We start from the raw sequence: 26900 nt of genomic DNA, 5'->3' as shown, positions 1-26900 counted from the left end.
TGTAATTACACCTTTTCAGTTCAAAGTAGTGGGTTTTGAAACTTAGCTGATTCATGGCCCTCTTCCTTGGAAGGAGCTTCTCCTTCTGTATCTATTTACCCACAGCCTGAGGCCACAGTTGGAGGTCCTCATCCAGATACCTCTCCTAGGAGAGACTATTCTTATTATTTGTATGCTTTTTTTTTCTTTTAACAGAGTGTTCTCTCTTAACAGAGACTAAAAAGTTAAAAAACAATAGCAGTCTTCTGCGGCTGGTTTTACAATGCACTGCTATTAATTATTGAACAGAGTCTGTTCCTGTGTAATTGCAACATCAGAAGCAGAAGGAAGGCAACTGAGGGTGCTGAAGCTGCTAAGGAAGAAAGTATAGGAGGAGAAAGCTACTCTTAGCTGGGTTTAGTCTGCCTTTCCTTAAAGCTGCAAATTAGGGTGTGGGAGTGGAACCCATTATCATCTTCTATATATATAAAAATGTAATGTTCGTTTTACTATAGAGTAAACAACAAAACCACTGAACCAAATCACACCAAATTTGGCCACAAAAGACATAGTCATCCAAAATATGTCTTTCAATAAAAAAAAACCCTAGAAAAATAGTTCAAATTACAGAGGATGAGGAAGAGCCTTTCTCCCCCTAACTGTCAGTTAGAAAGATAGGTTCTGCTGCCTTTAGCCCCCTCCCCTGCTGCCTTTAGGCCCCGCCCCCTTCGTATCCTAGCAACTCCCTCAGCCAAAATGGCACCCAGGGCAGAGGCAGAGTGTACTTAGGCCTGATCCACACTGCCTATAAAATACAGATTATCTTATTTGAACTGGATTATATGGCAGTGTAGACTCAAGGTCCTTCCACACAGCTATATTATCCATTTATAATCTTATATTATCTGCTTTGAACTGGATTATCTTGAGTCCACACTGCCATATAATTCACTTCAGTGTGGATTTTATACAGCTGTGTAGAATGGGCCTCAAGATAATCCAGTTCTAAGCAGATAATATAAGATTATAAATATAATATGAAATAATTACTGTGGTATAATAATACAGAACAATATAATCTCTAAAACCAGGACAGTAAATAAAGAGCAACACTCTGAAAGCAGGGAAATTGGGAATTCCAGAAAGGAAACAATTCGGGCCAGCTAACACTTCCCAACAAAGGATTCCCCCAGGTAGAAAGCAGCCAGGCTTTGAAGCTGCAATGCCATTAAATGCTAAGCAAGGTGCCTAATTGCAGCATTCATACCTGCCACACCGAGACTATTAATTGCCATTCAAACTGGCCAACCAAGGATTCTACAAGGTAGAAAGCGGCCAGGCTTGCAAGCAGCAAGGCTATTCAGTGCTTTTTAACCTGGCCAACCAAGATTTCCCCTAGGTGAAAAATCCTCAGGTGCTGAAGCCACAAGGCTTCTCCGTCCCATTCAACCTGGCCTAGCAAGGATGCCCTATGTAGAAAGCATCCAGGCTTTTAAGCTGCAAGACTATTCAGTGCAATTCAGTCTGGCCAAACCATGATTCCCTTACAAAGGAAGTAGCTCGGCTTCAAAGCAGCTCTTTGATTGAGGGTGCTACTCCAGCTACTCCAGAAAACGGCCAGGCTTTGAGGCTGCAAGGCTATTTACTGCTATCCCATCTGGCCAACAAATGATTCCCATAGGCCACAGCAACGCATGGCCAGGCAAAGCTAGTAGTCTATAAAGAGGGTTCTGGCCATTGTTTGATTTTTGAAATATTTTAAATTGCCTGAAAATACAATTGCACACATGCACATATATATTTACAATAGACAAACTCTATTGCAGTTTTCTTAATTTAAGTAGGTCCTCATCTATAAGGTATATTGGTTATTTGGTTATATGTATCTAAAGATGTAAAAAGTATAGTAATCCATGCATTTAATCCCTGAACTAGAATTCAGCATCTCATTCATAAGACCATTTCTTGATGGCTGTAACCCAAGCTCACAAAAACCTTGGAAGATTTGATGTCCCAGAGCCAATTGGCTGCTTAAATGTTAATTCCTTTTCTTTTCGTTTCGTTTCGTTTCTTTTCTTTTCTTTTGGACTGCATGTTCTCTTAGGTTAAAATATTTTGCTCAAATCCAGTTTTATGACTATTTCACTGCAATTCCCTAAAGATTTTAAAAACTACTCAGCAGGTTTTTAAAAATCAAGCATTATGATGAAACCCAGTGGGGTTTCTTTTTTACATTCCGATTCCTTTGTAAGGAATATTGGAGCAGCTCCCAGAGTATTAATTAAAACAGCTGAGTAAGAGTCTCTTGTCTTTTATTTTTAAATGTCGAGGAGATATAAATCTGATGTTTTCTGAGTGTAATACTTTGCAGCTGTTTCAGGGGATGCAAGACTGCAGTCTTAACATAACCTTGCATGTTTTGCTGCATCCTCTCCTTTTCGTAGGCTGTTTCTGATGGTGGCACAGAATCACAGATACTGGATCTCTCCAATCGCTTTTACACTCTAATCCCTCATGACTTTGGGATGAAAAAACCTCCCCTTTTAAACAGTCTGGACTACATTAAGGTATTGATGGTGGAAAGATGTTATGCTTAACTGTAGTTTCATTTTGATACTTTTACTTTTAGTACTCAAGCACAGCATTCATGTGAATTTTGTTTCAAAATATTTCTGCTAGTAGTTTTGGTTACATTCATTTGTCTCAGTTGATTTGGAGTGGTGGGGATAGTTTGGAAGTTGTCGTGGCTTGCATGTTACCCTTGGGGCGAGGTGTCCAGTGAAGCTCTTTATATTTAGAATCATTTTAGCTTCCCAGGCCTGCATGAGCATCTATATGTGTGTGTGTAAATCCAGATTCCAAAATACATTCTTGCTTGGGGAAAATATGGCTCAGTGCTTGAAAAGATCTGGGGATGTTGAAATATTTTGAAGAGGGCTTCTTGACCCCAAAACAGCCAGAAACCCCCATCCCGCCCAAAAGGCCCAAAAGATGATATCACTTATAGTCATCTGGAATAGTAAAGGGATGAAACCTTTCAGACTTCTGAAGGAAAATAAAATGGCCCAACAGACTCCAAAGTGTTCCCATGTCTGGTTTATTGGATGACTTTGGGCCAGTTGTAATCACTCAGGCTAATTGACCCATAAGATTGTTCTCTGGATAAAATAGGACCCTCTGGTGGTAGAATACCATGACAGCCATATCCATAACTCTGAGTTCCTGGATAAAGTCTAACAAAAATGAGCAGATAATATGTTTTTAGTATCAGTAGGGAGCTGGTGACTTTGTCTCTGATTTCTTTGGGGAGGGGGGGACACTATAATAAAATAGTAGTTTCCCAAACCACCTATTAAGTTTTGAAGACTCTGGATTCTGTTCACTATAAGGAGTAACCATATCATTCTGCCTATTTAGTCCAAAGTGGAGATGCTGGACAATCTGCTTGACATTGAGGTGGCCTACAGCCTACTCAGGAGCGGTGCTCAGGATGGGGATAAAGATCCAATAGATGTGAACTATGAAAAACTGAAGACAGATATTAAGGTGAGACTGGGAAAAGATATGGTGTTTTCTTTTCAACTCCAATTATTTCTTTCCCATTTTCCCAGAAAGGTTTGGATGGCACATTTTGTATCTGCTTGGAGATACCAGGCAGGTGTAACAATCTGGTCCTTGAATGGTGAAAGTACGCTCTTGTCTTCTGGACACTCATGTTGTTCACTTCATAATTCATTGATTGATTGATTTTGAAATCAGTGTACTAAAATAAGCAACAACAATAAGATTTAGGTCAATATTTTAATTATTAAAATGGATAAACAGCATTTCTAAATTTTCCTGTTGAGTATGTTGGTGCTTATTTCTGAACAAATTTGCTTTGTGTTATGCTGTAAATCTGCTCTTCATTTGCTCTTCTAGAATTTTTTTGTAAGGGAAACATTGACTTTACCATAATACGCTAAGCTCCTATCAGTGGACACAGCAGTATTTTGACATCCAGCTGTACTGTTGCACACTGAAATCAAGTTAAAATTAATGGACTAGAACATCAGTATAAAATCCAGTCCCATTTATTCTGTACTACTTAAACCTGTCTAGTTTTTGTTATTAACTTTGTTGAAAATAAAACCAAATGAGGATCACTGAAGAATTAATTTTTCTTTTCAACTCCCTTCATAGGTAGTAGACAAAGACACAGACGAAGCCAAGATCATAAAGCAGTATGTTAAGAATACCCATGCAAGTACCCACAATGCATATGACTTGGAAGTTGTGGAGGTGGGTTCTGCAAGTATTTGGAATTTAAAATATGAAAGGGCTTATTCTATGTGCTGGGCATTAGTGTATGCATTATACTGAACACCTATCTAAATTTTTTCTTATTTATGTCAAAATTGTTATCAAGAAATAGAAACTCCTGTATGATTGTATTTGGTCTTAGCTTTACATTGATCTCTGGTGCAAAGTGTACTCAGTATGTATGAAAGAGACTGGAAATGGGCATTTAAAACTAGTTTCTCTCCCGATTTAGAACCCACACTGTGGACCCAATGGCCTCCTTGGGCATAGATAACCATGGTGTCATAATCATTGATCATTTGGCACCTGGTTAGTGCTCACTGGATTGCCATCTAAAGCAGAATCATTGATCATTATTCATTGTGGTTTCTATTAGTGCCAGTGTAACCTTGTCCCATAAGTTTAAGACTGGTAAGAGAAGAAAACTTGCTCTGACAAGGCAAAGAGATGCATTATGTAATTGTCCACAGGCAGATGTTACATAGGAGGAATGTCTGTCCCTCATATTTTCTTTCTCTGTCAAATGAATATATTCCATTGCATTTCTACGTTCGTTTACACTGATATGTTAATTTTGTCAATACAGTCTAAAATTAATTATACTAGGCTCCTTCACAATTTCCTTGAGGTTCCTAACTGCCACCCTTCCTCCCCTCCCTGCCTAGAAAACTGAATTAGGATTATACTGACCAAAATAGGCACAATCCTATGGATTCATTGTTCTGCAGTGAAGCCTCAGCATAAGGGAAACGTGAGTGTTCATGTATTGTATAGGAAACTTGGAGCCAGAAGGTCACTGGATAATTTTATATACATTTCTTCTCCTAAGAGCAACAAGGGAAAGAGCACTATTTCATTAGAGTCCTGGAGATGGGAAATCTGTATTCTACTGTCCACACACTCATCCTATCTGACCTGGGAAAGTGCAATCACAAATGTCCAGAGTAATGTCTAATTTGATCCTCAAGAAGATTAGTTCTGGGAGAGTTAGGAACAAAAGTGAAATATGATGGCATTCATCAAGACTGCTTACAAAGCATCTAAAAATCACATTCGTTTTTCCAACTGGGTTACAGCTAACCTACGACATTGGAGCAATCATTCTCATTTACCACTTTTGTATTATCGTCCTCAAACATTTTGTTAGCTGTTTCCGTATAGGGCCTAGGATTTAATACGGCATTAAACATTTCCATTTTCAACTCCCCCTATCATTTTTAGATCAATCCTTACAATTCTAGCTTTTACAGTGGAAGGAGTGTCTGGATTTAAAATGCCATATACAACTTGTGTGGTAAGACAATGTGTATCCATGAGTATGTACAGATGCTTTACTCAAGAGAATCAAAATACTTCTGTCAAAATAATGTTAAGCAATACTCTTATGCCATACATTAACTCCTTTTTTTCTCCTTTGCAAAGATTTTCAAGATTGAACGTGAAGGAGAATATCAGCGTTATAAGCCATTCCGAGAATTGCACAATCGTCAGTTACTCTGGCATGGTTCTCGCGCTACCAACTTTGCTGGTATTTTGTCACAAGGTCTCCGAATAGCTCCCCCTGAAGCGCCAGTGGTATGTAAACTGCTTATTTGCCAGCTGGCTGTACGTACCAAGCATGATTTATCCCACGCTGCTTTGGAACTCTCACGCTGTAATGTCTTTCAGTAGAAAGAAGGAAAATGATCAATCAACAAAGTATTGGAAAAGTGTCATTTGACATTATTTTCAATGTAGCTCAGGTCAGTTAAAGAAAACCCTAGACACTGATTATTTATTCAGAAAGTTATTATTTCAATAATGACTTGTAGTGTTTTTCTTGGCACCAGATCTGGCAATGGTGTTGTATGTTTTAGTTACATCTCATTTGGATTAGTGTACCATATTCTATTTGGAACTGCCTTTTGAAGAGTGTTTGAAAATTTTGACTGGTTCAAAGCCCAGATTATCATCTGGTACTGGTTATAGGAAACACACAACTCCTTTGTTGCAACAGCTCCACTGGCTGCCAGTTTGTTTCCGGGCACAACTCAAATTACTGGTTATGATCTATAAAACCCCATATGGTTCAAGGCTAAACTTGTATTTGGCAGATTGTACCTCCCTGTATGAACCTGCCTGAATTCTTGAGATCCTCAGGAGAGGCCCTTCTCTTAGTTCCACCACAATCACAATCATGACTAGTGGAGATGTAAGACAGGGCCTTCTTGGTGGATGGATGCCTCTGGGTGCAGGAATGGCATCCATCCATGAAGAAGGACAATTCTCCCTGTTGTCCTTCCAGTAGCAGGCTAAAATCTTTTTATTCAGGCAGATTTTGCTTTTAAATCATGCAAAGTCACTCACCTGAAGGGAATTCTTGTAATATTCAGAATCTTCCTCTTAGAACTTTGGCAGTTTTGTAGGCTGAAATGGAGCTTCCTCCTCTTTGCGTTCCACTCCCTATTCAGCTTGGTATTAATGTCTTGCCTTATTGCTGGAGGTCCTGTAAGTGGAATACTACAAACAAATATGAAAAAGAATGCACTCAAAAGCAGGAATATCTATTTTAAAAACCCAAATGATGCATTGTTTAAAAGCTAAAAGCATCACGGAAAGCCAAGCAGATACATCCTCATCATTGGGGGAGTACCATCTGTTCATCAGCCTCTGACAACTCATTCTGTGCAACCCAGATCACAGTGATTCACAAGTAGAATGTCAGATTATTGAATCAAGAAAGCTGTCAGATTCAACAGATGGAGGCAGGTTAAGAAAATTGAAATACAAAGCTGATGCTTTAAATAATCTGGAAGAAATGTATTTCCTAATTTCCAGTTGCAGAATTATAGGTAAAAACAAGGGAAAAGTTCTTATTCAATTAAATCCTGTCTCTCATTGTCTCTTTCTCTGTTAGCCTTATGAATGTTACAGGTTGAGTTTCCCTTTATGGGAAATCTAAAATACTCCAAAACCCCAAATATTTTGCCAATAGCAGCTGACCTCCACTTTGGAGAAAGGGAAGTAGTCATGTGTCCTGGACCTACTGAATTTTCCTTAAGGATCCTAATGGGGGAAAGGGAAGTTCTGCTTACATAAAACGCCTGAAAAGCTGACATCTTAGATGCTTCCATATTTTTTCATTTGGCCAGTGGCTGTGAAGGCAAGCACATAACAAACCCATTGGCTGCTGCCTCTATCCAGCTCAGAGAAAATGAAAACTCATGAGGATGTGGGAGACAATTTCCTCCTCTCTTCTTGGCTACTTTGCTAAAAGGTAGAAAAGGGTGCTGACAGCCAGGAAAACAGCTGAGATGTCTGCTTTTTACATAGGCCGTGTGTAAGCAGACTCCTCCCCTCCTTGCCCTTGCAGTCTTGAAGAAGAACTTAGTAAGCACTGGATATGTAACTAGCCCCATTTCCCCATCCCTCATTTGCTCTGTATATGTAGATATGTTCATTCCAAAAGCTGAAAAATGTTTGGTGCAAAGTATTTTGGGTAAAAGGAGAGTCAATCTGTAGTATACTTACTGAAACAAAAGTTATCTGGATGAGAATTTGTGGGCTGCCTGTGATTCTATGAATATTTTTCATTAGAATTTCCCAGTTTGAGATTTTTAGACAACAGATACAATTTTCTGTTAACATGCCAATTTGTTTTTCTTGTAGACTGGCTACATGTTTGGGAAAGGTATCTACTTTGCAGATATGGTGTCTAAGAGTGCCAACTACTGTCATACTTCTCAGACTGATTCAGTAGGCTTAATCTTGCTGGGAGAAGTTGCCCTTGGAAATATGTAAGTAGCATTTTGAAAGTATTTCTGCAAGTGTGGAATGACATCTTATAATTTCAGAAATCCAATTTGGGAGCTTGATTTACTTTTTAAAAAGCTTTCACCATATAGCAGATTATTTGAGAAGTAGAAATGCTAGTACTGACCTCAGCAAAGACCACAATTATGATGAACATTCGAAAGCAGTGAGATGCTTAAATTACTTCAATCAACAAAACTTGTTTATGAGATGTAACTGTGAAACTCTTACTAGCAACAAAGGGCCCCCTTTGTTTAAACATTTAGGTACTGCTTTGAATTTATCCTTCTTTTTATTTGATAGGTATGAACTGAAAAATGCTTCTCACATAACTAAGCTACCAAAAGGAAAACACAGCGTCAAAGGTAAAATCCCACTGGAAATGAAATTATAAACATTGAGCTAAATCTATTAATCCTACCTACAGTGGGCCTACTGAAATATGTCAGATGTGTTGGTCACAGCTAAAGTTCCATTGATTTCAGTGGGTCTCCACCAGGTAAGACTGACACTGGATTTAGTCCATTCTCTTGAGAGATTTCAAGTGACAAAGTTGATGCAACATTAGTGGTGCTGTATAAATGTTGAGATCTTAGGGCTACAGTCCTTAATGTGCCATGGGAGTAATTGATCTCATGTCCTAAATTGACATGAGACTTTGCTCTACTAGCCTTTGAGGAATTTAATTCCTATAACCTATTCTAAGGAACTTAAATTTTGAGTCAATTTGAATTGCTTATCCATATTCATAAGTTAGTAGCAATTCCTCTATCTTCCAAATGTTATAGAAGCATTGCTTCTAAATGTTTGCCTCGATATCTTCCTGAATCAGAATATAGTGTATTTCCCCCAATACAGGCAGTCCTCGAGTTACAAACACCCAACTTACAAATGACTCATAGTTAAGAACATGGTGAGACAACGAGAAGTGAGAGAAATCTACCCCTCAGAAGGGAACTTTAGTCCTGAAAGTGCTATCATGGCTCTTGTTCATAACTTGGGGGCTGCCTGTACTTCTATTCTTGAGTAAAGTTACATAAGTTCAAAATTATTTTTAGCACAAATGTGAATTTATCCATTTGAATTTTGTTTTTCTTCTACAAAGGTTTGGGCAAAACAGCACCAGATCCTTCAGCCACAGTGTCTCTTAATGGCGTGGACGTTCCTTTAGGCTCTGGCATCCCATCTGGAGTTAGCAATACCTGTCTTTTATATAACGAGTATCCTTTGAATAGTATTTCTCTAGTGATGTCGATATTACAATAGCAATTGCCAAACAAAGTGTCAGCCAGCCAGAAGATGCTTGCTTCTACCTGCCATAATATGACAATTTCCTAGCAGCCTGTTTCTTCAGTGACTTATTTCCTTGCATGGCTGATACACCTTTGGCCTTCTCCTTCCTTCAGCCATCATATCTCTGACATAATTATGCCACTGAAATTAACAAACTGGATTCTGGCCTTGAAGGAACAAGTATGAAACCAAGCCCGCATTTGTAATGAAAATGTATAGGTCTTATGGTCAAGTCTTGATTCAGTGGCACTTCCACTTTGTCAGGTGGCCATTTTGAGGCAGGAGATGGTGGGATGTCCTTTAGGAGAACCTGCTGCCATCAAACATGACTTAATACTTGGGTATTATCATCTTCAGCATGCTCTGCTTAGTTCAGAATTAACTCTTTGTTAAGAATACAGCAGAAGCTGCCTTTCAATGTGAGAAAATTGATCCATCTAGTAAGTTTTCTTTGGACTTACTGGCAATTACGTATATTAGTTTTATATCATGTTGTCATGGCTTTATCGTATTAAATCATGGGATTTATAGTTTGGTGGTAGACTTAGAATTCTCCTCTAAAGAGCTTTGTCTACTCTCCTGAATTACAGTTCCTAATATAACCAGACTGGGTTATCTTTGGAATGATAGATAATAGGGCTAATTTTCCAGAAGAAAATTTAAAGTAGCTCACCAAATTGCACACTTCTATTGATATATTAAAGTATGAAATTGATAACGCACAGATACACTTTGGGGATTTGTGAGCACAAAGTCTTAGAGCTGAGTACAGTTGTGACAGCTGCCAACCTATTTTGAATGAACAGTTTTGGTCTAGGATAATAGAAAGTTAACTTGTATTGACTGGGTCCATTGAGCCCAGTATTGACCGCTGACTTAACAGTGCCTCTCCAGTTTCAAGCTTGGTTTTGGTTTTTTTTCAGACTGCATGGTCTCCCATGGTAGTACTAATCACATTTGACTATACTTAGTTTCAAAAATCAGATGAGGTGCATTTAATATCAGTAAAATTTTGAATCATTGGAATGTTTTATCTTAAATATATGCTAGTTTGGAATCTACTGACAAACATTATCATTCATCTTTCCCCTGTCCCCTGCTATGAATGTAATCGGAAGAGCTGCTGGTATGGCTGCCATCCCTTGGGGAATGTTCAATTTAATATCACCTTGAAATGGAATGAAGTTATAGCGTGGTTCCATCTCTCACAGTATTAAAATGTAGTAAGATTAATTGAATATCACAGCCTTTGAGAGTGACTAAGCTGTTACAATTTTAGTGAGATACTTTAATTTATTTGTATGTTTAAAATGCTGGATTTTAGATTGTATACCACTATATACAGCACAGAGATGGTTAATAGTACAAATTAAATGAGTAAAATTTTGTAACTGAGGAAAGAGGCAATAACATCAATAATTGTTGGCAGAAATACTAGAAGTATTTGAATTGAGTTTCCACAAGTGTTTACTCATTCATATATATATATATATATATATATATCTCACTGCACAGAAAGAATTAAAAGAGTTCCAGGTTGGCTGTTCCCCCCCCCCCCCCTTATTGGTGCTGCAAGAATTTGAAGCACTCACATGAGACTAATGCTTTGTTTTGGTTAAATTCATTTTACAAGGTCTAACCTTAACTTGTTGTTTCAGATATATCGTCTATGATATTGCTCAGGTAAATCTGAAGTACTTGCTGAAGCTGGATTTCAAGTATAAAACTTCCCTCTGGTGATCAAGAACCAAACTTGTTAAAGAGTTAAAGCTATAAAACTGGTTGAAATATCTAAGTATCCCTACCACTGCTGAGATACAAGAACTAAGTTTCAGGGCTATGCTGACCTTAATCAATCACTTTTGTAAGGATTTTTCTTTCATTTCTTGTGCTACAACACATGAGATTGAATACTATGAAAATTTTGTGTTTTCCCCCTCTCCCCTCCTTTCTTTGGTCCACACTAGTTTGGGGACTACTGTGTGTCTTCTAACCATTAACCAACAGACCAAATACTACTAAAAACCAACACTTGGTTTTAGCCTTTGGTAAGTGAGGTAGGGGAGGAACTTAGAACTGTTTGCAGATACATTGGATTTTCTTCAAAAATCCTTACATCTTCCTTAGTTTCTATTATGAATACATGTTAAACCTGTTTATTTTGAAGCAAAAAATAAAAGCTAATTTCATACTAATTCTTTATTCTTATACTACAATAACCAGTGAAGTCCTGTGCCCATGGTACACTGGGTGGGTACATCAGGAATTATGTCTTTGTGTTCTAATTGTGATCCTATTCTCAAACAGCAGCTCACTTGGCAGTGTAAGAGCTGCTGTGTATATGAAGACTGATGTGATAATCCTGGTAGACACTTCAGCATCCCTGCAGTTGATGAATGTTAGTAACCTGTGATACACAAGGGGTCTTCTACATTTATCACAGTGATAACCAAGTGGCCCATCACCTTATGCAAAACACGTGCATCTTCCACAATAGAAAAAAAAAACTGTTAACACCTTCCTTTTATCAGTCAGTATTTGCAGAACACTAATTTGACCACAGAAGCTGCTACAGTGTTTTGGAATTTTTGTAATCTTGCTATGTCCATGGAAAACAAAAGCCCAGTATGTACAGCTGATGTATACACAAAGGCCACAGCATTTGCCTTCCCATTAATTCAATTCCCAATGTCAGTCTAGCATAGAAAAGGGATAGAGAAAGGGACAATAATGTATGAACCGCCAAATGCGAAGTGACAACCTGTTGTAGTGACTGGCCTGTAGCCTAATAAGCTGACACAGGTAGTAAATGACTTTTATTTCTCCCGGCTCACTGCAAGAGCAACTGCTTAACGCCATTATGCGTGAAGCACATACATCCTCATTAGAATGAGCCCATTGTCTACCAGTTGTTGTCTCAAGACACCTTACAACCCAGGCATGGGCAAACTCCGGATCTCTAGGTGTTTTGGATTTATTCCCACAATTCCTAACAGCCTACCACCTGTTAGGAATTGTGAGAGTTGAAGTACAAAACACATGGAGGTTTGAAGTTTGCCCATGCCTGTTATAACCAGTATGGCTTCTTAGTCATCTGATAAATTTCTAGCGCTTGCTGGATTTATTTTCACAGTGGCGGTTAACTGAAGAAGAGCCAACTGATGAACAATTGTGTGCTTTTCTTCTTTGTATCACCCTGCACTCCCATCTCCTGGCTTATGTCCAGTTAAATATCACTACAATTTTGAAGAAAAAAAAACACACTCTGAAAATAGGTATGTCATTTGCTAAAGGTTGATGTACAATGTACAGATTAACAATCACTTATTTGTATGTGAGAAGCATTTCTTCTCACCATGCATAGCTTACTCATTCAGTATTATCCCTAGAAAATCAGTCTAACAAATCTGTTTGTTCCACTTGCTGTTATTGCTTAGGCTGAAAAAAAACAGCAACAATACCGGTTATCCCAGAAGCACTATCTATGTGGAGCAGAAAGCCTTCAGAGCAGAAGCAGTTTAATCTGATAAAACAGGGTGCAGTCTACAGAAGTTATGCCAAATAGAACTTTTGAGAGCCAGTATGGTATAGTGATTTGCCGTTGCATTATGATTCTGGAGACCAAGGCTCAGATCCCAGTTCAGCTGTAAAAAAAACAATGGGTTTGCATGGGCAAGTCACAATCAGCCATAAAGGAAAGCAAAGATGAATAACTATTTCCAAGAAAACAGCATGATAGGTTAGGGTCATAGAAACAACCTGACACAACAACTTTTACAACGCCCCAAGACTATTGTGATGCTATGTTGTTATTTATTCATTCAGTCACTTCTGACTCTTCGTGACCTCATGAACCAGCCCACACCAGAGCTCCCTGTTAGCCGTTGCCACCCCCAGCTCCTTCAAGGTCAAGCCAGTCACTTCAAGGATAACATCTATCCATCTTGCCCTTGGCAGCCCCTCTTCCTTTTTTCCTTCTTTATTCCCCAGCATCATTATCTTCTCCAAGCTTTCTTGTCTTCTCATGATGTAGCCAAAGTATTTCATCTTTGCCTCTAATATCCTTCCCTCCAGTGAGCAGCCGGGCATTATTTCCTGGAGTATGGATTGGTTGGATCTTCTTGCGGTCCAAGGCACATTCAGGATTTTCCTCCAGCACCAAAGTTCAAAAGCATCTATTTTCCTTCGCTCAGCCTTCCTTATGGTCCAGCTCTCACATTCATAGGTTACTATGGGGAATACCATTGCATTAACTATGCCAGTGTGATGTCTCTACTCTTCACTATATTATCAAGGTTGGTCATGGCTTTCCTCCCAAGAAGTAAATGTCTTCTGATTTCCTGGCTGCAGTCTGCATCTGCAGTGATCTTCATGCCTAGAAATATAAATTCTGTCACTGCCTCCACGTTTTCTCCTTCTATTTGCCAGTTATCAATCTGTCTGGTTGCCATAATCTTGGGGTTTTTTTAATGTTTAATTGCAACCCAGCTTTTGCACTTTCTTCTTTCACCTATAAGGCTTCTCAGTTCCTAACCTTCAGCCATCAAAGTGGTATTGTCTGCATATCTGATGTTAATGTTTCTTCCAGAAATTTTAACTCCAGCCTTGGATTCATCAAGCCCCACTATATAAGAAATCAAAAGACTGACTTTTGTGACTTGTGACCTGTATAAACTGCCTATGTTGTATAGTTCCTTTTATTTTTGCATGTTTTTTTAAAAAATGGAATAGTGTGCTTTTTCTTAACAGCTTCAAACCACTGCCAGAAATTAAGTAAAAGAGCCACACAGTGGGCACTGAAGCCCAGCCCTCCAGTTTTTTTTGGACATGGTCTCCAATTGCTTGGATTATACAGAACATTTACCACACCATTTGAACAACCTTATCACTCCTTCCCTGTTCATTAAACAAGGATTAGATCTCCAAGTCCATGAACATACACCTTCTTTCCCCTCTTTTAATTATCCTGCTTATGAGTATTTAAATCAGGCCAGGGCCGGCCGGAGATATTTTTTAATGGGAAGCAGGGGTGCTGAAAAGCGCCCCCGCCACCGGCCCCGCCTCCCGCGCCCTGGCCCCGCCCAGCGTGCCCTGGCCCCGCCTCCCACGCTGCGTGGGAGGCGGGGCCAGGGCGATTAGTGAGGGGGGCGGGGCCACAGTTGGCCCCGCCCCCGCCCAGCGTACCTTGGCCCCGCCTCCCACGCTAGCGTGGGAGGCGGGGCCAGGGCACGCTGGGCGGGGGGGCGGCGCCAGAGCTGGCCCCGCCTTCCACGCTACTCCCGCTCGCCCGTCTGGCCTTTCCTAGCAGGCCAGAAAGCAGCGGAGGTCCCTCCAGGCCGCAATCGAGGCGGCGGCGTCAGGTGCCTCAATAGTGGGGCCGGCCCTGAATCAGGCATAGGCAAACTTTGGCCCTCCAAGTGTTTTGGACTTCAATTCCCACTACTTCAACTACAGACTGTTAGAAATTGTGGGAGTTGGGAGTCCAAAACACTTGAGGGCCAAATTTTGCCCATGCCTGTTTTAAATGAATGCAGCAGTGAGCTTGTTTAGAGACTGGGATCTCCTAAGAAATATAACCTTGCACCTCTTAATCACACTGGAAACTTGTAGCTGCTATCAGAAAGTGGCAAAATCTTCATGTTTGCTGCTGTTTTGAGCCCTTCTCTGGCTAAAAGCCTTTGATCATTGCTTTGACACTTGCAGTTGTTTGCATATATGTTTACTCCACTGTTTTGCATATTCTCAGTATTTTTCTTTTTAAATGGTGTGGTAAATGTTCTGTATAATCCAAGCAGTTGGAAATCATGTAAAAAAAATAGGCTGGGCATAACTTCTGGCAATGATTTGAAGCAATTAAGAAAAAGCAGACTATTCCATTAAAAAAAGGAACTATACAAAATAGGTAGTTTATAGAGGTCACAAGTCACAAAAGTCAGTCTTTTAATTTCTTATAGCATCACAATAGTCTGGAGGCCTTTTAAAAGCTATTGTTGTGTCAAGTTGGAGCCCCTGGTGGCACAGTGTGTTAAAGCGCTGAACTGCTGAACTTGCAGACCGAAAGGTCGCAGGTTCGAATCCGGGGAGCGGAGAGAGCACCCGCTGTTAGCTCCAGCTTCTGCTAACCTAGCAGTTCAAAAACATTCAAATGTGAGTAGATCAATAGGTACTGCTCCAGCCGGAAGGTAACGGCACTCCATGCAGTCATGCCGGCCACATGACCTTAGAGGTGTCTATGGATTTCTTCGTCATAGAAATGGAGATGAGCATCAACCTCCAGAGTCGGATACGACTGGACTTAACGTCAGGGGAAACCTTTACCTTTACTGTGTCAAGTTGTTTCTGACTATGACCCTAACCTATCATGGTGTTTTCTTGGAAATAAGTTATCTTTGCTTTCCTTTGAGGCTGAGTGTGCCTCGCCTATGCAAACCCATTGATTTTTCATGGCTGAGTTGGGATCTATACTATGGAGTGATTTTTTTTTTCGTGTCAGGAGCAACCGGAGTTGCTTCTGGAGTGAGAGAATTGGTCGTCTGCAAGGACGTTACCCAGGGGATGCCCGGATGTTTTGATGTTTTACCATCCTTGTGGGAGGCTTCTCTCATGTCCCCGCATGGAGCTGGAGCTGATAGAGGGAGCTCATCCACGCTCTCCCCGGGTGGGATTCGAACCTGGCAGCTTTCAGGTCAGCAACCCAACCTTCAAGTCGCGAGGCTTTTATCCCCTAGGCCACCGGGGGCTCCTACTATGGAGTGATGGGAGTTGTAGTTTGGTGAGGCACTAGCAGTGGCCGAGAAGGCTGAAAGCTTCGTTAAACTACAACTATATCTGGGGAAAGTGAGACGCAGGCTGTTGTAAGTCTGGAATGTCACTTCCTCGCGCTCCAGCTGCAGCATTAGAGAAGACAGGCGACGTCCTGACAGGCTGCTGCTGCTGCGTCTCACGCCTGGGCAGAGTTCAGCCGAGTCCAGAAGCCGGTCACGAGTGACGTCAGCAGGCGTGGCCCGCCCCCTGCGTCCCGCGCGCCTCCCCCTCCTCCCTTTCTCCAGTCAGGCCGCGCCGGAGGACGCCGTCTCCTCCCCCACAATGCACCGCGGCAGGCAGCCTTTGAAAAAGCGGCGCGGCTCCTTCAAGATGGCGGAGTTGGATCAGCTGCCTGACGAGAGTGAGTAGCCAGCCAGCCACCCGGGTGGGTGCCCCGCGCTCGGCCCGGCCCGGCCCCGCCCCGCCGCCAGCCCCCGGCCCGCCGCTCTCCCGCCGTGGAGGCCCTCCGCTCGCTCCCGTCCCAGAACGGGGCGTTCGCGGTGCCACAGCCGGCGCCCGGCAGGGCTGCTGTGGTTCCTGCTGGCGCTGCTGAGGCGGCTCCGTCTGCTCCCTTCGACTCCCGGCCTGGCGCCCTTCTCCGTTGGGAGGTCCTCAGCGGGAGAGCAAGGGCAGTCCAGAGGCCCGGAAGCCGCTCTTATATAATCTCCGGGGGGAGCCGCGCCCTGAACCCCAGGCTTGAAGCCGGGTGGCCGAGGGGAAAGGGGGGCGGCATTGACATCCATTGCCTTCGGGCTTGGTCGTGAAGGGCCGAGGGCAGCACCGCCAAGCCAACAAATAGCACGAAGGGAGTCGGCCCTCTTCGTCTAATTTGGGCTTTTGACGTGTCATTAATCTCGGAACCTTCGCCCTTCACCTCAAACAGGGAGCTCTTTTCTTCCCAGAGTCGCGCTTCCCTTCTGAGGAGAGCGAGGGCGACAAAGGGCAGGCCCCGACTTCTGCACTCTTGTGTGAATCGAGAAATGTTGACACCAAGCGAGCGCACGACCCTGTTTGTTTTTCCGGGTGTGTGGAAAGGTGTGAGGAGTGCAGGCCTGCTTCCTGATACTTGGCTCAAGGCAAGAGGTGTGTTGCATTGAGCCAATTGCCCTGAACAGATTAGAGAGCTGGGCCAGAACTAATAAAACTAATTCCAGCAGGAATATATCTATACTGCTACATTTAGGTGATAACATGAGATACTCAGATACAAAACGGGTGTGACCCCTGGCTTGAAAACAGTCCATGTGAAAGGAATCTAGCAGCTTTGAGTCTCCTTGTGGAGAAAAAAAAACCCAGGATAATAATAATAATAATCTGTTGTCGAAGGCTTTCATGGGCAGAATCACAGGGTTGCTGTGAATTTTCCAGGCTGCAAATTTTCTCCTGACATTTCGCCTGCATCTATGGCAGACATCCTCAGAGGTTGTGAGATTTGTTGGAAACTAGGCAATTGGGGTTTATATATCTGTAGAATGTTCAGGTTAGGAGAAAGGACTCTTGTCAGACTACACAGAGAAACCATTGAATCATAGAATCAGAGTTGGAAGAGACCTCACGGGCCATGCAGTCCAACCCCCTGCCAAGAAGCAGGAAAATCACATTCAAAGCACCCCTGACAGATGGCCACAAGTATGTGGACAATTTCAACAGAAGGGTGGAAACTACGAAAATCAACAAAAATCTGTCTACCAATATTTAAAAAAACATTAAAGTCAGAACAGTAAATAAAGAACACCTCTCAGAAAACAAGAGGAATTCCAGACATGAATCAATCATGTCCAGCTAATACCTCCCAACAAAGTATTCCCCTAGGCAGTAAGCAGCCAGACCATGAAGCTGAAAGGCTATTAAATGCTAATCAAGGTGGCCAATTGCAATATTCACATGCGCCTCAAACAGACAAGAGTTCTTTCTCCTACTCTGAACATTCCACAGATATATAAACCGAAATTGCCTAGTTTCCAACCGACCTCACAATCTCTGAGGATGCCTGCCATAGACGCAAGTGAAACGTCAGGAAAGAATGCTTCTGGAACATGGGCATACATCCTGGAAAACTCATAGCAATCCAATAATAATAATAATAAAAATGATAACCAAGGAATCCTAGTAGACCACAAGATGAACATTAGTTATGCAGCAGCAAAGAAAGCCAATGCTGGTTCAATAGGAGTCTAGTGCAGGCATGGGCAAACTTTGGCCCTACAGATGTTTTGGACTACAGCTCCCACAATTCCTAACAGCCAGTTGAAGTCCAAAGCACCTGGAGGGCCAAAGTTTGCCCATGCCTGGTCTAGCGTGTAGATCAGAACTTTCCAAAACAGAGGTTTCTCTTTACCTCCGCATGACACACCTGCACAGTGTAGCCGACCTACTAATGTATCGCGACACACAGTTTGAAAACTGTAGTCTAGATTGAGGGAAGTCATCGTTCTCTCCCATTCTGTTTTGTTGAGACCTTACTTGTAATACTGGGTCCAGCTCCAGGTACCACAATACAGGAAAAATATTCACATGTCCAGAGAAGAGCGCCCAAAATAGAAACTAAGTCTTGTGAAGAACAGGTTAGGGAACTGTATATTGGGAAAAGGAAGGCTAAGAAGTGACATGTTAGCCATGTGTAAATATCTGGAAGTACTGTAGAGTCTCACTTATCCAACACTCGCTTATCCAATGTTCTGGATTATCCAACGCATTTCTGTAGTCAATGTTTTCAATATATCATGATATTTGGTGTGAAATTCGTAAATACAGTAATTACTACATAGCATTACTGCATATTGGACTACTTTTTCTGCCAGATTTGTTGTATAACATGATGTTTTGGTGCTTAATTTGTAAAACCATAACCTAATTTAATGTTTAATAGGCTTCTCCTTACTCTCTCCTTATTATCCAACATATTCGCTTATCCAACATTCTGTCGGCCCGTTTATGTTGGATAAGTGAGACTCTACTGTATGTCATGTTGAGGAGCTTGCTTTTTGCTGCTCTGGAGACTACGTCAGAACAATGGATTCAAATTGCAGGAAAAGAGAACCCACCTAAATATTGATTTCTTGACCGCTAGAGCTTTTTGGCAATGGGAAATACTGTCTTGGTGTGGAGTAGTCTCCTCAGGGGATTTTTAAGCAGAAGTTGGGTGGCTATCTGTTGGGAATGCTTAGATTGTGTGTTTTTTCATGGCAGGGGTTGGTCTGATTGCTCTTTGGGGTCTCTTTCAGCTCTGATTCTTCCTGTACCTCAGGGGAGAGATTGGGACATTTATATTTTGAGCTATGACTCATGTGGGCTGATTGTGTAATCTGGACACTTTGGGGAAGCAAAAACAAGACTGTTTACATTTGTGATGCATTTTCACTTAATCTATAGAATAGATTATTTCTTCCCTGTGACCTTTCTCAGAAATTATTGTAAATATGTCAACATCATATTTTTTGAGAATACATTACAGTGTCCCCTCGCTTTTCGCGGGGGTTAGGTTCCAGGCCTGCCCGCGAAAAGTGGAAAACCATGATATAGCGGCACTATATTTATTTCAATAAATATAGCCTCTTTTCCTCTTTAAACATACTGTTCTGTCTTCCTTGTTGTTCCTGGGGCGATGAGGTGCAGGCAGGGCCTACTGGCGCTGCCTGCAGGGGGCTGAGGAGGAAGCTCGGGCTGGGTCACATGACTCAAACTGGGCCGTTTTGTGCCTGCAAAGGGAGGGTGGGCCGGATGGAAAAATCCGCGATACAGCAAATCCGCGGAACCTGAACCGCGGATTAGCAAGGGAGCACTGTAATGAAATAAAACATGCGAGACTTGCTGATATGCACAATATACAGTCACAACAGGAGAAGAAGTAGGACACCAGGAAGAGGCTTGTACAAAAAGTCACATTCAGTCCCAACATAATCTACCTAAATTTGTATAATCCTATATATGATATGTACATTAAACATAGGACATCAACAGATCAGAGAAAACTGACTTGGAGTTAGTGAAACTATACTATGTCCATATGTCTCCAAAGTCCATCAAGCTGACCTGTTGCAGCGCTTATCTACACCAATGAAAAAAAATCTGTTTGATCATTTGGCCAGGCTGACACGATCTGATGTGAATTGTTGTCTATAACATCTGAAGAGCATCTGAATGAAAAAATCTTGAAGCAACAGAGCTTGGTCTCTTAAATAGTAGATCAAGTGGAGTGTACAACTGCTGAAGTGTATATTTAAGTGAAGATTTCCTGCCCATGGAAATCTGTTTATCTGGGATGAGGGTTCTTGTCAAGGCTACTGTAAGTAGGATTTATGAAGTATTTTCTTGTATTACAACATTCTATCAATCCATGCTCAGGTTTAATATTTCATCTCCTGGCTATAAAGATTTTTCAGAGTTGTTTCTAAGTGTTTTATGATCCCAGGGAGCTGCCAATGAACCCTTTCACCAGAAAATATAACCAATATATACACATTCAGCACAAAGCTCTAACCCAGTGGTTCTCAATCTGGGGTCCCCAGATGTTTTTGGCTTTCAGCTCCCAGAAATCCTAACAGCTGGTAAACTGGCTGGGATTTTTAAGAGTTGTGGGTCAAAAATATCTGGGGACCCCAGGTTGAAAACCACTGCTAACCCACAGTGATCTACAAAATTATCACACCAGGGCTTTAAAGTGGACAGCCCCACATTTCTGCCACCTACAGAATTCTGAGAAAAGTAGTTTAGGGGAGGGTCTCGAATTCTCAGCTACAGAGATCCTTGCCTTCCCAAACTACATTTCCCAGAATTCTGCCGGCAGCAGAAATACAGGGCTGTCCACTTTAAAGCCCTAGTATGATAATGTAGTTACCCTGTTTCCCCTAAAATAAGACATCCCTAGAAAATAAGACCTAGTAGAGGTTTTGCTGAATTGCTAAATATAAGGCCTCCCCCGAAAGTAAGACCTAGCAAAGTTTTTGTTTGGAAGCATGCCCGCCAAACAGAACACCAGAGCATTCAGGATCGGTAAATGTACGTACCATAGAGTGTTGTACATGGAAATATTGGTAGCAACAAGAAATTCTTGATAGGATTCAGTTTGTCTGGTTATGCTGCTTTGTGATAACTACTGTATACTATATAATAAATGTTCATTTTTTGTTCAACAATAAATGTGAATTCTTCTTCATGGAAAAATAAGACATCCCCTGAAAATAAGACCTAGCGCATCTTTGGGAGAAAAATTAATACAAAACACTGTCTTATTTTCGGGGAAACACAGTAGTCTGAGTTAACATACTTTTCTACAGTATCTTAGACCAGGGGTGTCAAACTCATTCCCATTAAGAACCATATCAGCTTTATGGTTTCCTTCAAAGGGCTGTTGAATCCATAGATAGAGAATCCGTGGATACAGAGGGCCAACTGCTTTTACACAGTAGTCAGTGTTCTAAGTTTTATCTACTTTGGGTCCCCAGAATGACAACTCCCATCATTTTTAATTATCTGCCATGCGGACTGGTGATAATGGGAACTGCATCCCAACAGCACTTGTGGCTATGAGGTTGGGGAAAGATATAAGGACATTTTAACATCACATCATTTCCACAAGTCTTGTTCCTAAATTCAACCAGACTATCCTGATTAAACAGAAAAAACAGCAGCCTTCAGGAAGTTACTGTATTACAACTCCCATCAGTTCTGTTTGTGCTGTTTAATGATGAGGAATGCAGGAGTTCTAGTCCAGCATCTGGAGGGCCACATAAAATGACATGGTGGGCTGGATTTGGTCCGAGGGCCTTGAGTTTGATATATATGCCTTAGAAGTTTGCTACAATTCTAATTTTAATATAATTTTAATATAATTTTAATATCTCGCAATCCTATTGAAGTCAGTGGAACATCTAAATTAAAAAAAAAACAAGATCTCCTTGTTAAGGGTTTTCTGTGATTTTTGTGACAAGTGTGCTTTTCAGTAATAGTTTGCATTACTTCTGCATTGATTGAAAAGTGGTTCTCAGATCTTTCTAGTCCAAATTTATTCCATAAAGATTCATGTTTGAAATATTTTATATGAATATCTGGCTAACAAAAGTGAAATATATAAAACGTGAAAAATACGCATACCTTATGTGGTTTATTAAATATAATTTATTCAGTTTGAGAGGACAGTAATGGTATAATTTTTTAAAATTAAAAACAAAATGCAGATAATGACAATTTTAGTCTGTTAGCCCATCCTTATTTGTTCTGTTAAAGTTTTTTATGACATTTTAGCAACCCACATCTTGAATTTCTCCTACAATTTAAATAATTTGAAAAATACTTGTATGTTACTTTTATATCCATTTATATTAAAATATTTACTTGAGAATAAGTATCTAATTTAAATTGACCTTACCTTAATTGTCATCTTCTTTGTATGGAGCCCCCGATGGTGTAGTGGATTAAAGCCTTGTGACTTGAAAGTTGGGTTGCTGATCTGAAAGCTACCAGATTCTAATCCCACCCGGGGAGAGTGCGGATGAGCTCCCTCTATCAGCTCCAGCTCCATGCGGGGACATGAGAGAAGCCTCCCACAAGGATGATTAAAAAACATCAAACATCCGGGCGTCCCCTGGGCAACGTCCTTGCAGACGACCAATTCTCTCACACCAGAAGCCACTTGCAGTTTCTCAAGTCGCTCCTGACATAAAAAAATATCTTTGTACATGATGAAAGCTAAATCTGTGCAAGGTTGACATTTGTTTAGCATGACTCCACTGTACAGGACTTCATTTCCTCCTCTTAGTCTGAAAATGTGGGTGTACTTTCCCTTATCAGCTGTGAGACAATGGCCTCTTCTACACTGCCAAATAAAATCCATATTATCCAATTTGAACTGGATTATATGGCAGTCTAAAAGGGGCCTATGAGGCACGTAGTTCTTGAGACTCGGCCCTAGTCTTTTTTAATAATATACAGTATTTTCTCATGATAGCCAGGGACAGAAGGAGAATCAATGTTAATGTGGACAAGATTCTATTCAGTCTCTGAAGTCCCACCTTCTTGCACTGCTACTCACTTTGTCTGCTCAATTCTCTTCGGGGAACAGTGGTGACATACGTAAAGCTTTCAAAGCATTTCCCTTATTGCAACTTACATGTCTATTGTAGTTTAAGATACATTAGGGATTGATGAGGTTAGGAAATGAATAAGAAATACCAGTTTTGCTGGCTCTTATTTTGTTATTTTCTTCTTCTGCTGTGAATTAGAGCATCTGAAGATTGATATATACTAATATTTTCCTTTACATTTTTTCAGCTGCATAATGTGAAATTATGGTAAAACTGTTCTTAGTGAAGATTGTATTTTAGTTAATATCAGAAGAAATCAATATGGAGGGGTGATGAAGATATAACCAAAATACTTGTACTGGGGGTTGGCGAAGGCATATATGTTAAAAATATTTCGCTGTTGTAGCCTTTTCCCTGTGAAAAACTAGTCTCGGTATGTCTAAAGTGTTGAAGAGAAGAGTTACAGTCCAAATTGTTTCAGCCTAGATGAGATCAGACTCGAACCATTGTAGGTCATTTGTATGGCTGATACCTGATGCTGGTACCATATACAGTAGAGTCTCACTTATCCAAGATAAACGGGCCGGCAGAAGCTTGGATAAGCGAATATGTTGGATAATAAGGAGGGATTAAGGAAAAACCTATTAAACATCAAATTAGGTTATGATTTTACAAATTAAGTGCCCAAACATCATGTTATACAACAAATTTGACAGAAAAAGTAGTTCAATACGCAGTAATGTTATGTTGTAATTACTGTATTTACGAATTTAGCACCAAAATATCATAATATATTGAAAACATTGACTACAAAAATGGCTTGGATTATCCAGAAGCTTGGATAAGCGAGGCTTGGATAAGTGAGACTCTACTGTATATTTGAAATATTTTGTCAAAATTTAGTGAAGTAAACAAAAAGACACTTTGCATTTTGAAACATATGTCTATGATGAGAGCAAAGCTGTTTGTTTTATTATATGCTATTGCAAAACAGCTTTTCGGGCTCTTGTGATTTTACAAATCGTATGACTTTGTGGCAAAGCCAATGCTACTTCAGTTGTTTGATCTTGAAAAAAGATTTATAATAACACGTAATCCAGTACAAATTTAATCCTTGTTTGCAGAGCAAGTAAAAACTAGTTTGGCTCTTTGGATCTAGTTCATCTCAAAACTCTAGTTTTCTACAAATCAAGAAGTAACTAAGTTGAATAGGTAATGGGAAGTGAACTGGGATTCACAAGGCTTTTTCCTGCAGCATTAAAAAGGGACTGTTTGTGAACTACTGCTAACACTGCTATGCTTCTGGTATTTGTAGAGTAAACTTCATGCTTAGTTTAACTGTCATAACTACAACCCTGTGATGCTTTTTGAGAGCACCGAACTCTCTTTGATAGAAAGTACATTAATAGAAATTCATACAATTTCCTGCCCCTTCACATAGCCACAGATTTCCATAATTATTCTTAATTCATTAAGAATTAAAGATCATTGGAAATGGTTTAGACCTGCATGATAGACATACCTCAAATGGTTTCCTATTAATATGATTTAATAAAGAAGATGAAGCAATTCTGTGGAACAGGAGATCGTGATAAGACTGCTCATCCTGCTGCCTCATGCTGGAGAAGAAAGAAAAGTATAGTTAGGCAGCTTTACTAAGATTTTTCACTTGGCAAATACATGTGTTTATAAACTTTCATTTGGTGATTGTAAATGGGGTAAACTCAAGCGCCAGCAGAGTCAAAGTTGGCGCCTCCTGCCTCCAAAAACATATTTTTGGACTTGTTAAACCTGAGGTGGAAACTTAAGAGTATGCCAATAAAGCGATGCCAAGTTGCCATCATATCCTTTGGTTAATAACATGATGGGGTTAGTTTTTCATTCTTTCACATAATCAAGATGTAAGTGGTATAATATTTGAGAATATGTTTTTTAAAATACTGCTAATTTATTTGGTTTTCTTATTTGTTTCAGGTTCCTCAGCAAAAGCCCTGGTCAGTTTGAAAGGTAGGACATATCATTTATTGATCTGTAGCATTCCTAAAAGTGAAAATGCACAGGTAAGGAGTCCTTTGCAGAAGCAGAAAAAGTCATTTCACATGAGTTTTAACTGCAGAAATTGGCACTAGCTTCCAGCAGAAATGAAGGAATTAAAGGAAAAACATTATATATCGAAAAATGTGATGTTTACTTCATAATATGTGTACTAAAAGGTCAAGTTAATTCTGTTGTATGTTGTGTAATTTTTAAAACATGTTTATTCTGCTTTTTAAATAAAAGAACCAACATAGTTAACAAGTATCTAAGTATATACACAAAATACCGTATATACTCGACCCGAATATAAGCCGAGGCACCTAATTTTACCACAAAAAACTGGGAAAACATTGACTCCAGTATAAGCTGAGAGTGGTAAATTTCAGAAATAAAAATAGATACCAATAAAATTACATTAATTGAGGCATCAGTAGGTTAAATGTTTTTGAATATTTACATAAAGCTCAAATTTAAGATAAGACTGCCCAACTCTGATCAAATCATCATTCTCATCTTCTTTAATGTAAATGTGTAAATGTATCCTTTTAATAATAATAGAGTAAAATAATACATGTAATAATAGTAATAATAATAATTATAAATACAGGAAAATAATACAAGTAATAATAAATAGAGTAAAATAATAAATGCAATAATAATAAAATCAGAGTGAAATAATAAATGTAATAATAATAATAATAGAGTAAAATAAATGTAATAATAGCAACAATAATAGAGAAAAATAATAAATGTAATAATACCAATAATATTAAAGAAAAATAATAAATGTACCATATATTCTCGAGTATAAGCTGACCCAAATATAAGCCAACCAGGACCCTCACCCGAGTATAAGCCGAGGGGGGCTTTTTCAGTCATTAAAAAAAGGGCTGAAAAACTAGGCTTATACTCGAGTATATACAGTAATCAGAAAATAATCTGCTCTCACAGCCTTCCAAAAATGGTTTAGCCATACTGAAAGGAATGATTAGTATTCTGCATTTCTTACACAACATGGTTATAGTTTTCTGCTGCTGAAGTAAAAATGTGAAAAGCAAGAAAGCAAAAACATTTAGAAATGAGAGTATGAGAATTTTGTTTTTTTTTTATGAAGAAACCCACAGCTGAATCCTATTTTGCTTTAGTTTGGGAAATCCCAGATTATCTTTAAATATATATATATACACATACACATATACTGGAATTGCTCATAGCTGATGGTTTCCATTGTCAGAATATGTGCAAATCTATTCCAGTTTTTAAAGGTGTTGAACTTACCTTGTCCTCAAGATAGGTTCAACACCTAGGGCAGTTAATTTAATAGTTGATACAAAAAGCTGGGCCCAGTTGGTATATGGATGGGAGATCACTAGAGAATACCAAGACCTCTTGGTTGGATTGGATTTAAAGAGAACCACTCTCAATAGGCATTGCCAATTAGATCGGATATCCCTCAACTTGATGTGACGCATGTTAAGAGATCATGATATGTTCCTGTGAAATATTTGGGTAACATGCAAATATACAGTATACACAATATTTATACGTAACATACAAGTATGCAAACAGAAAATGAACAACCACAGTATAATAATGTGTAATTTTAAGACCCTTATTCTCCATTAAATTTTTTAAAAATAAATTATTTTATTGTTATTTTACCGACATGAA

At 39.9% G+C, this 26900-nt stretch overlaps 2 protein-coding genes across 3 annotated transcripts in view; both read left to right on the top strand.

The window, feature by feature from the left end:
* The window catches only part of parp1 (poly(ADP-ribose) polymerase 1), a 49673-nt gene extending 38112 nt beyond the window's left edge, over nucleotides 1-11561 (top strand). The window contains exons 16-23 of the mRNA XM_003216066.4: nucleotides 2424-2546; nucleotides 3397-3525; nucleotides 4162-4260; nucleotides 5704-5856; nucleotides 7930-8057; nucleotides 8377-8438; nucleotides 9179-9293; nucleotides 11025-11561. Coding sequence (XP_003216114.2) covers nucleotides 2424-2546; nucleotides 3397-3525; nucleotides 4162-4260; nucleotides 5704-5856; nucleotides 7930-8057; nucleotides 8377-8438; nucleotides 9179-9293; nucleotides 11025-11106 — 891 coding nt within the window. The 3' untranslated portion in view covers nucleotides 11107-11561. The remainder of the gene's footprint in view (nucleotides 1-2423; nucleotides 2547-3396; nucleotides 3526-4161; nucleotides 4261-5703; nucleotides 5857-7929; nucleotides 8058-8376; nucleotides 8439-9178; nucleotides 9294-11024) is intronic.
* Nucleotides 11562-16391: 4830 nt separating this feature from the next.
* Nucleotides 16392-26900, top strand: part of lin9 (lin-9 DREAM MuvB core complex component) — a 30822-nt gene continuing 20313 nt past the window's right edge. The window contains exons 1-2 of one of the 2 annotated variants that reach the window (XM_062972825.1): nucleotides 16392-16531; nucleotides 25167-25199. In XM_062972825.1, the coding sequence (XP_062828895.1) occupies nucleotides 16453-16531; nucleotides 25167-25199 (112 nt within the window). In that variant the 5' untranslated portion in view covers nucleotides 16392-16452. The other variant, XM_062972820.1, reaches the window with a different exon arrangement.

Source organism: Anolis carolinensis, chromosome 1 (assembly GCF_035594765.1).
Source record: "Anolis carolinensis isolate JA03-04 chromosome 1, rAnoCar3.1.pri, whole genome shotgun sequence".
Classification (NCBI taxonomy): Eukaryota; Metazoa; Chordata; class Lepidosauria; order Squamata; family Dactyloidae; genus Anolis; species Anolis carolinensis.
The sequence above is the reverse complement of the archived record's forward strand: the minus strand, read 5'-3'. Positions and strand labels throughout refer to the sequence as shown.